At 40.5% G+C, this 9,527-nt stretch overlaps 2 protein-coding genes across 2 annotated transcripts; both read right to left on the reverse strand.

Moving 5' to 3' along the window:
• Nucleotides 1-1,280: 1,280 nt before the first annotated feature.
• Nucleotides 1,281-4,374, reverse strand: myod1 (myogenic differentiation 1). Its single transcript, XM_008311682.3, has 3 exons — nucleotides 3,268-4,374; nucleotides 2,656-2,737; nucleotides 1,281-2,381 (listed from the first exon to the last, which is right to left on the reverse strand). The coding sequence occupies exons 1-3, from the start codon at nucleotides 3,853-3,855 to the stop codon at nucleotides 2,161-2,163; spliced, it is 891 nt and encodes a 296-aa protein (XP_008309904.1). The 5' UTR covers nucleotides 3,856-4,374; the 3' UTR covers nucleotides 1,281-2,160.
• A 2,002-nt stretch (nucleotides 4,375-6,376) lies between these two features.
• Nucleotides 6,377-8,939, reverse strand: LOC103379949 (ferritin, heavy subunit). Its single transcript, XM_017033033.2, is given in 4 exon segments — nucleotides 6,377-6,727; nucleotides 6,729-6,860; nucleotides 8,109-8,255; nucleotides 8,765-8,939. Coding segments are annotated over 4 exon segments (612 nt in total). The 5' UTR covers nucleotides 8,936-8,939; the 3' UTR covers nucleotides 6,377-6,565.
• Nucleotides 8,940-9,527: the final 588 nt, after the last annotated feature.

Here is a 9,527-nt window from a genome sequence, read left to right on the forward strand (position 1 = left end):
AGCCATTATTTTAAGGAAAACATTATTTAGGTAGTTGTTTTACCACCGTCCTCGTCATGTCAAGCTCAGAAATGAATGAAACGATTTAAAAATGGCTAATGGCTAATATCTTAGCATTTGAATCGTTTTGCCCCCGATAAACTAACTAAAGCTGTTTTTGGTCAAAAGCCTAGCTGTTGAACTTTGTTATCTGAAACTGAAGTGTTTAAAAGCAAGTGAAGTGAAGTGTAACAAAATGTTCGATAATTCTGGTTGATTTTGATGGGGGCGGGGGGGATTAGAAATTTACGTTGTCATAGTGTTTAAGTAGTACGAAAATGTAGAAGTATAGCACGCCGATAAGCCAAGGACACATGTTGGATTGAAATGGAAGTTTAACTGTAAATCATGCAATGCCGATTTGTTGTTACTGGTTCCCTTTATGACCACACGAGGGCACTGTTGTTGTACAGTCTGAGAAAAGACGGATCGTAAAGTTTGTTCTCCCGTGTGTTGGTGATATGGATGCTTTACAGTGCTTTTCAGTTTTGCAGAATTATTCAAATTATTGTTAAATTATTTAACAAAATCGTTTCTTTGTCAGTATGTAATGTTCACTTAGGGATTAGCATTAGCAATGACACAACAGTTTTTTTTTGTATTCATTTCCTAGAATGACATTATCAGTCTCTTATAGAGTACGTAGATTTTGTATTCATTTCCTAGAATTATCAGTCTCTTATAGAGTACGTAGATTTATAGTTATAAAACGTTTTTGGACCTATATAAAATTATGACGATTTTATCATATCTATATGTTTGAAATTTGGCTGACTAATCTATTGTAAGATCTGAATTATCTGCATAAATAATATAAAAATTAAATTTATAAAATGTTAAAAGAAGGAGTTATGTATAATTTCGTATTACGTTTGACATTAAATAAAAACAAGACAATTATTTTTATAAATAAACAGGTTGATTTATTTTTTCAATAGACAGTCACTCAGTTTTCAGGTGTATAAATATAAAGTTTAACAAATTTTCCACAACAAACTGAAGCACATACAGGACAGAAACATTAAATACATAATTAATATTTTCAGTAGGAACAAATCAGCTCTTATTTACATCATATGTACAGAAACAGAAAAGTGGTCCTCCGCTGCAGTGAATGAAACATGACATTTAATTTAAAAACTCAACTTTCACTTTGACTTCCACAAACCTGATGGGGTAAAGAAAACAATCTTGTCATTTTTATGAAAAAGGTGGATTGTTACAGCATTCTGGTATATATATTTTTTAATGGCACTTTTATCATAGTTTTTGTCTTCCTGAGGACATTGAACGGCTGGGGCTTTTTAAAAAAACAGATGGATGAATGTGGAGGAATGTAAGTGGATGGTTTTTGGCCTCCGTCCTTTTTCAAATATACTACACACAGAGAGGGGGAAAACTCCATCTGAAGGACTCAGCTGAGCCTTTAAATACTTTTCATAAATACAAAAAACCAACTAACAATAAACACATATACAGCATGAACTGAACAGATTTCTAAGCAGTAGCATGTTTTAAGAAGTATTTGTTGTTGAACTGCTTCGTTGTAGATTTGGTTTTAAGGCTGGATTTGGTGAAAATGAGGGAATCTGAGGGTCACATATGCTCAACACTGATTGCACAATGAGATCGAAGGTCACAGCTTTGACCCTGTTTCTGTGTTGCTTTCAGTTTATGTATTTTTTGTATGGTTGCATTCAAATGCAAATTGACCAATTTCCAATTGCCATACGAAAGGAATAAAAACAATGTGGGAATATTTTCAGATTTTACTGCTGTTGAATTAAGACTGAATTAAGGTAGTCAGGAATAATCTTTTGTGCTGCGGTAAATCAGTGTGGTTATTCAGGGCCGAGTTACTCCTGGTCGTCGTCATCTACGAGTAATAAGTATTTCAGTTTATGCATGGTTTTTAAATGTTGGTAGTTGTTTCTTATTTCTTTCTTTTCGAAGAAATTTTCCATATGTTGAACCTCAGGGAATAAAAAAAAACAGGTGGAAGAAGGAAGCTATAAAACCTCAACAGCTGATGCAAACTTGGTTGTCAAGACTCAGTCCAGTGTCTGTGTGTGTGTGTGTGTGTATTTTCATGTGTATGTGGATTGTCCAAAGTCTGAGGGTTTATAGGACTTGGTAGATCAGACTGGGGTCCTGGGTAGCAGTGGGAGAAGGGATCTGGACTGATCCAGGGACAGCTGTCTCACCAGTGGGCTCTGTCGGTGGTGACCCCGGGCCGTCGGTGGTCGGCAGCAGGCTGCTGTTCTCTGTGGAGATCCGCTCCACAATGCTGGAGAGACAGTCCAGACTGGAGACCACCGAGCTCCTCTCACTTTTCTGGCCTCCTGTAAACGAGGACAACGTCAGAGTTATTATAAAAGCTACAGTTTAAATCACAAAAGTAACATGTTTGTCTCGAAAGCCTAAAAACATCTGAAGACTTAGCTCAGTGATTCGGCTGTTTATTTAGCAAAGCAATAGTTAAATAGAAATAGAAAATATCGTGGGGAAAATATCGATTTAAAAGAAAGTATTAACTCCGTGGTTTCACCTTAAACATTTTGTTGAGTTGTGATTTTAAATAAAATAAAATATTAACAATAATACCGGCGTTCTTACCGTTTGGAGTCTGGGAGAAATAAGAGCTGCTTTCGTAATTTCCTCTCCTCGTTGACTGACACGTCGGGCCGTTAAAGTCCGTCTGAATAAAAAGAAGGAAAAAAACATCATTGATTTAGAAAGGAACCATTTTAAAAAGTAATGTAATTTATATTTTTTATTTATATCAAACGAAAAATAATAACAGTCAATCTTATGTCAACGTCTTTCCTATAAATAATAATAAAAATAATTATTTGAACGATACATTTTTCGATCAACTATAACCATATCGTTTCTAAAATCGCGCTAATATAATATATACAAATATAGTTTAAATATTTTTCTCACGTTTATTTATTTATTTTTACTCAGTGAGTAAAACAAATGAATAAAATCTTAAATAAAAAACACTCGACGACATTAACTGACGCATAAAACGTTCAGATGTATTTGTCTAAAAGTTGATCTTTACGCACAAAAAAATTAGATTAAATTGTTTTTGATTTTTTTCCCCATGTCAGTAGAATATATTAAAAATAGTGATTATTATAAAATACAAACATAGAAACAGGATAAATGAGGGTCAAAAAGACACTCCACTCGGTGCCACCTGTCGGAGCCTGAACTCACCATGCCGTCGGAGCAGTTGGAGCGGGGGCTGGAGGCGTCAGAGTCCCCGCTGTAGTGCTCCAGCACCGGGTAGTATCCGTCCTCCTGACCGCCGCGCAGCAGCGCCTGCAGAGACTCGATGTAGCTGATGGCGTTGCGCAGGATCTCCACCTTGGGCAGCCGCTGGTTGGGGTTGGCGGTGGTACATCGCTTGAGCGTCTCGAAGGCGTCGTTGACCTTGCTCAGCCGCCGGCGCTCCCGCATCGTCGCCGCCTTCCGCCGGTCGGCGTTGGTGGTCTTTCTTTTGCAGGCCTTGCAGGCCCAGAGCAGACAGCGGCCCGCCTGGTGGTGCCCGCTGGGGGCGCGGACGTGCTCGTCGTCCTCCCCCTCACCATGGTGGTGGAGGTGGAGTAGGGAGGACGGGGAGGAAGACGAGGAAGAAGGAGACGGTGAGGATGAAGAGGAGGAGTCATCCGGCTTCAGGAGGCCCACATGGACCAGCCGCGGATCCAGGTCCTCAAAGAAGTGCATATCGCTGGTGTTGAAGCAGGGGTCGTCATAGAAATCATCAGGAGCCGGGATGGGGAAAGAGATATCCGACAGCTCCATGGTTCAGTCCTCAGCACAACCAAGAAGAAGAAGAAGAAGAAGGAGAAGAAGAAGAGAAAATCCACTGAAGGTCACACTGGAGGATCTTTAGTCTAAACCAAAAGGACGAGGAACAAGAAATGGTTCTAGGGACGTTTCAGTGTTTTTAGGGGAATGTAGAGTCCTGTCACTAACTTTTCTGTCCTCTGAGCTGCGGCCTGGATCCATTTATACCTGGGTCTTTGACCAAGGGCGGTTTTGGGGCCTCGATGCCCTCTGGTATCTGACCAATCAGTGGTCGGTGGGAGGAGTTTACAACTTCATGGTAATTAGTGTACAATTACCCCTAACAGAGCAGTAACAGCGGGATAATATACTGCTGCCGCTCACAGTGGGCAGGAAAACACAGGAGGGACATAAAAACATACAATACAATAATCACAACACAGTAACTGCAATTAATGACTTTCAGGGGTTTTTTTTATGAATAGTTTTCCTATTTGTTAATGGGCTTAATAATAATAGTTTTGTTAATTTGTATTGACCATCTTTTGAAAATTTGTATTTGGAGTAAAAAAAAGTACATTTTTTTTACAAATTTAATTCAGCGTAATTTTGACGAAATCAAGATCAATTTTAAAACGTAACATTCTTACTTTACGTTTTTAATTGTATATTTTGTACCGATGTTAAAATAGGAATTCCTAAATCCTTAAGTGATTTTTTTAATGACACATGGATGTTTGGTATGTTTATGTAAAAACAATTTATTTTTACTATACATATACTGCTATTTTCATATAGCGGTATATGTATAGTAATATACTGCTATTTTATCTTGCTTAAAATATGCAAGATACTTTAAGCGCACCTTAAAATATCACATAAAAAATGTAACATTATAACAGAATAGAATAGTCTTTATTGTCATCGTTACACGGGGGTACAACGAAATTAACACACAAATCTAAGCTATTTATAAAGTCGATCTTATAGGGCTTTAAATCATATAGTTTTGTGAGTTTATCTCATTGATCCAGAACCTTCTCGCATGTGAACTATCTAGGTATAGAGGCCTTTTGTTGATTCTTAGAAGTCCGACATATCCATACAGCCTCCGTGTCCGACGCTCAGGTTTCACGTCTTTGCAGAGACCAGTGCCATTTTTAAAGAGCGTTAATACTGGAAGTGTGAACCTGTAAGAATAAGCTTTAATGTCACTGACATCATGTTTAGAAACGCATATTTCTGTCTTTGTATTCGCTGCACGTTCATCACCAACTCTGGAGTTTTCCATTGCGGTGCTGTAGCGCTGTTGTGCAGCTGGAGGGCGCTGTAGAGCAGACCCTGAATCACACTGTTGACCTGCTGCACCTTCATATGCGGCACAGAAGCCACTGGGCCAGAGCTGTGCCAGTGTGCAGTGACAGATGGTCAGGAGCAGAACTCCGAGGATGTCAGACCAAGTATTCAAACCCTCCACTCCTAGGATTATCACTATCTTCAAATGATTGACAGGTCTTTCAACTGCGCATGCAGGGAATGACCCTGACAACTAAATAAAAGTTGTTAATGTTTGGTGCTGCTAATGTGCAGTTCTTAGTGGACATACCTTGAAATGGGAATTGGGACGGAAGTATCGTTATTGTATTGATTTCCTTTAGAAATGCAATTATTCAATATAATGAAGACAAAACATTGTCATTAATTAGTGATGTAGTAATAATGATACATTCATCCACAGTGAGGCTGCTCTCTGCTTGATTTTTTTTTCTCTGTTTTTAATTCTTTGCATATGTCGAGATGCTTCTGTAGTTTTTATCAGTGGTAGATGGATGCTGTAGGTGGCGGTATTGGTACTCAAAGTCTGCAGGCTGCTAATTAAACCCAATGAGTTAAAGAGCGTGGTTAGTTCATGGTCGGGGTGTTTGAGGAGACTGGCTAGAGTACGTTTTTGATCTCTTTTTGGGGGAAGTGGAAATACAGATGTCTTTGAAGAAGAAGCAGGATTCAAATTGTGTCATCAATACTGCAGTAGTCGTGCCAGTGTTAAGCAGTGCTATGTCTGTCTAATCAGGTGGCTTTCTAATTCATTTCTCATTTTCAGTAGACAATCCTGACATTACCAAATCATTTCTTCAACAATCGACTGAGTGATGACATATATTACTACATTTTTAAAATGTACAGTGACTATATCAAATAATACCTTTAGTGACAATGTTAATAAAAAACTAGAAGAGTAGCAGAAAATATTTTTGAGTATTTTATTGTTAGAAATGTCAGTATAGTGAACGACAAAGTCAAAACTGAGTAAAAAGTTTACTAAACCAAAAAGATAGTCAAATGTTTTGGTTTTGAACATTTCTCTTGATAAAAACATATAAAAACAGAGACAGAACATTACCAAAACAATCACGACTAAGACACATTGTGCTACAAACTTCTTGCTGTCATACTTGGTTCTTAGCTAAACCAAGATAACTCTGGTTGTATATTTTAATTTGCTTGTGGAGTATGTCTACATTCAGTCATTACATACTACTTGAATCGAACTAGGACAGTATTGGAGAGAGAGTTTTGTCTTTCACATTTGATGTGTGTCTGGAGGTTGGTAGTTGTCAACGTCATTTTCAGCTTTGGAAATGAAGAAGTGGAGATTCTTAAAGATGTTTCACTGCTTGTGTCCAGATGCTGCTTCAAAAAATATAGAGCATATATTTAAAAATACTCAGTGGGAGAGTTCCTCCTGCAGTTCATTCAGGATGTATTCCCCAAACGCCCCCTTCTGGTCCATGGTGCAGCCGACCCGGCGAGCACTGGTGAGAAGGTCACCCAAAAGTTTGAGCCGATCTACCCGCCGTGCCAGTAGGTGGCCCTTCACGACTTCCCCTCACAGTGACAGGGTCTCCGTGCTCACGGGCTAGCTGGCTTAGCTCCACCAACGCACCGATCTCCTCCTTCAGTTGGAGCTGCAGCAGCTCCAGAGCTGGTAACACAGCCTGAATCATCTCACAGCCTGGACGCTGAACAAAGATGGGAGAAAAAAGTCAAACCAGAGGCGTACAGTAATTATATCTATTTAGAGCAGGACGTTTTAGATTTGTCAGTGGGAATGTGTCTGGCAGTGAAGGTTCTTTGAAGCAGTTTTCACTCCGAGTCTTACTTCTCTAATGGTTCTTGGATAGTGGGCTGAGTCAACAACAGATTGTGGTCCTCAACAATCCATTGCGATTGCGATTTACATGTGATTTCCTTGAAATGATTTGAAGCACAGCCTCCGTCTACTTGATTTGAGGTTCAGAGGTTTTGTGGTCCACCGGCACAGTATGGATGGATAACAAGGTGTCCCAAAATGCTGCTGACTGGGCCTTTGTTTCAGTCCTCAAACAATTTAACACGAGTCATAAACCTGGGGTGGTGGTCGAAGGCCACGCTGCGTCACGCCAGTGCCACCGCCGGTGTTTTCTGACCATCTGGAACTGCCATCAGCACCGCCGTCTTTCTGCCACGGCAGTAATCTCACCAATTTTACGGAACTATAGGAGGAAACTTACACCCTGACCAGCTCACGACCAGAGGACCAGAGCTCTCCAGGGGTTTAACCTCGCTCCCTACCTCAGTCATTCTTTTCTGGCCCTGCACTCCATCCTACGCTGACCAAAACGAAGTGCTTCATGAAGAGATCTCTGCCATTGGTGAAAAAGGAGATCCGCAGATAGAGAAAGAGACACCTGCTCTGACAAAATGACAAATAGCACAGCGGGAAAAATAAATCTCTGCGATGGGACGTTTAGAGTGGAACATGAGGTTGATGGTGGAGTAAAACGAGAAGGCAGTTATAGACTGAGGCTTCTCTGTCTCACAGATAATGTTCAAATCATAAATTAAGACTCAAAATGGATCCACAAATCAGCTCTTCACACCATATCAACTAAATGTCTCTCTGGGGGCCACCCCCACTCTGCTGAAGTGTCTCTGGACAACAGATGCTCTTGACCCTGACCTCCGACTAACCTCTGTGGGTTTGTGTAAAAAGACACGAGGAGATTGTACCGTGGACTCGTGCTCATAGGTAATACATACATTATTTACTGTGTAATACATAGGTAATACATACATTATTTACTGTTGTAGGTAATTTGCACCAAATACATCTTCCACCAGTGTCAACATAAAAAGTGAGTGCCAAAAATGTTGACACTTTGAGCGTCTCCAAGTCAAATTTAAATAATCAGTCTCTTTCATTGGGAAACTGATCTGGCACTTTTTACCTTAATGTCTTTGCCGCAGTACCGACCTCCTCTCTCAGTGAGATAATGTAGCAAGGACTCAATCTCGGCCTGCTGCTTCACCATCTCCTGGTGGAAGAAAGCTGCAACGTGGGGCAAAGGGGCATCATCCTTCTCGAAAACACTGGCCTGTAGGAGATTTAAGAACATTTAGAACGTTGACAGAGCCATGTTTACTGTATACTGTGTTCAGCTTCTTCACTGTAAACACCTACATACAGGAGTAATCAGATATTTGCTCTATTATTTGGCCACTGGTAAAACTATTATTTAATATCAGCTAAAGATAAATGTCTGGGTTTTTCATTTGTGCATTTCAGTCCCAACTTTATTTACGCTTGTTCTTGTTTATTTACGACTTAATTCTCATAAACCTATAACTTTATACTCGTTATTTGGGCTTTTATTGTACTATTACATCATCTTTAAAAGATTATGCCATTAACGACTTTATTCCCCTGAACTCCGTACATTTTGCTAATTGACATTTCCTTTACTTAATGTGGTTCTAGTACTGCGTCATAGCCTTTAGTACATCGTTGTTGTTGTTGTTTTGTTTTTTTTTGTTGTTGTTGTTGTTGTTTTTTTAATAAGTACGCGCAGCAACAGGTCGAGTGTTGTCGTCTATGGTTTCCTACCAGAGCCTGCAGTCTGTACGCTCCGTCCCACAGCAGGCTGCTGACGCCGCACAGAGCCTCCTCCACGGCAGTCGGCAGGTTGTGCTTGGCCCGGCTGCTGACCGCGGAACTGGGGTGAGCTCTGCACACAAACAGGCTACTCTTCAGCCTCTTTGTAGCGGGCTCTGCCATGTCACCGGCCGCAGACTTACCTTCAACTTACTGTAACTTACTGTAACCGAAGTAAAAACACAAACTTACAACAGATAGAAAAATAAAAAGCCCAAATTATTAATCCCTATCTTCACTCAAATAATACAATTTAAAAATAATTATAATTAGCTCATTTGGTCATTAGTTGCCCCCCCCCCCTCCTGTCTTGTGATGACCCCCTCCCCTCCCTCCTGTTCATCCTCATCTCCTGCTTCAAGTTAGATCCTCTGGGCATGATGACTGACGGGAGGGGATGGTTGCACCATGGGAGTCGACTAGTCCACAGCGGAAGAAAGGCTGACTGTAACCCTTGACACCACCCTCACCCCTCAGCATGTCACTTCAGTAATCACCTGGGCCGAACCTCAGTATAACTGATGGAGCCTCGCTGCAGGAGGTCGTTCACCTTCCACCAGGTGACGCTCTACTGCAGGAGGCCCAGAAGAAGGACCGGATACTGTAGCGTCCATCTGTCCTCTTTCTCTGTTGTTGCCATTGATTTATCCACTAAATCAGTCTGCTGTGGTTCAACTTCCTGTGAGTGAAGCAGATGCTGTGTGTATATAAAAAT

This window comes from Cynoglossus semilaevis, chromosome 6 (genome assembly GCF_000523025.1).
Source record: "Cynoglossus semilaevis isolate Cse_v1.0 chromosome 6, Cse_v1.0, whole genome shotgun sequence".
Lineage (NCBI taxonomy): Eukaryota > Metazoa > Chordata > Actinopteri > Pleuronectiformes > Cynoglossidae > Cynoglossus > Cynoglossus semilaevis.

Bases quoted from the DNA above. Each gene is read 5' to 3' on its own strand.
- myod1 (XM_008311682.3), bottom strand. From the start codon at position 3,855: ATGGAGCTGTCGGATATCTCTTTCCCCATCCCGGCTCCTGATGATTTC. The intron at 2,738-3,267 runs GTGAGTTCAGGC...CTTTTTATTCAG, and splicing joins CCAACTGCTCCGACGGCATG to ACGGACTTTAACGGCCCGAC. The intron at 2,382-2,655 runs GTAAGAACGCCG...CCTCGTTTACAG, and splicing joins TTTCTCCCAGACTCCAAACG to GAGGCCAGAAAAGTGAGAGG.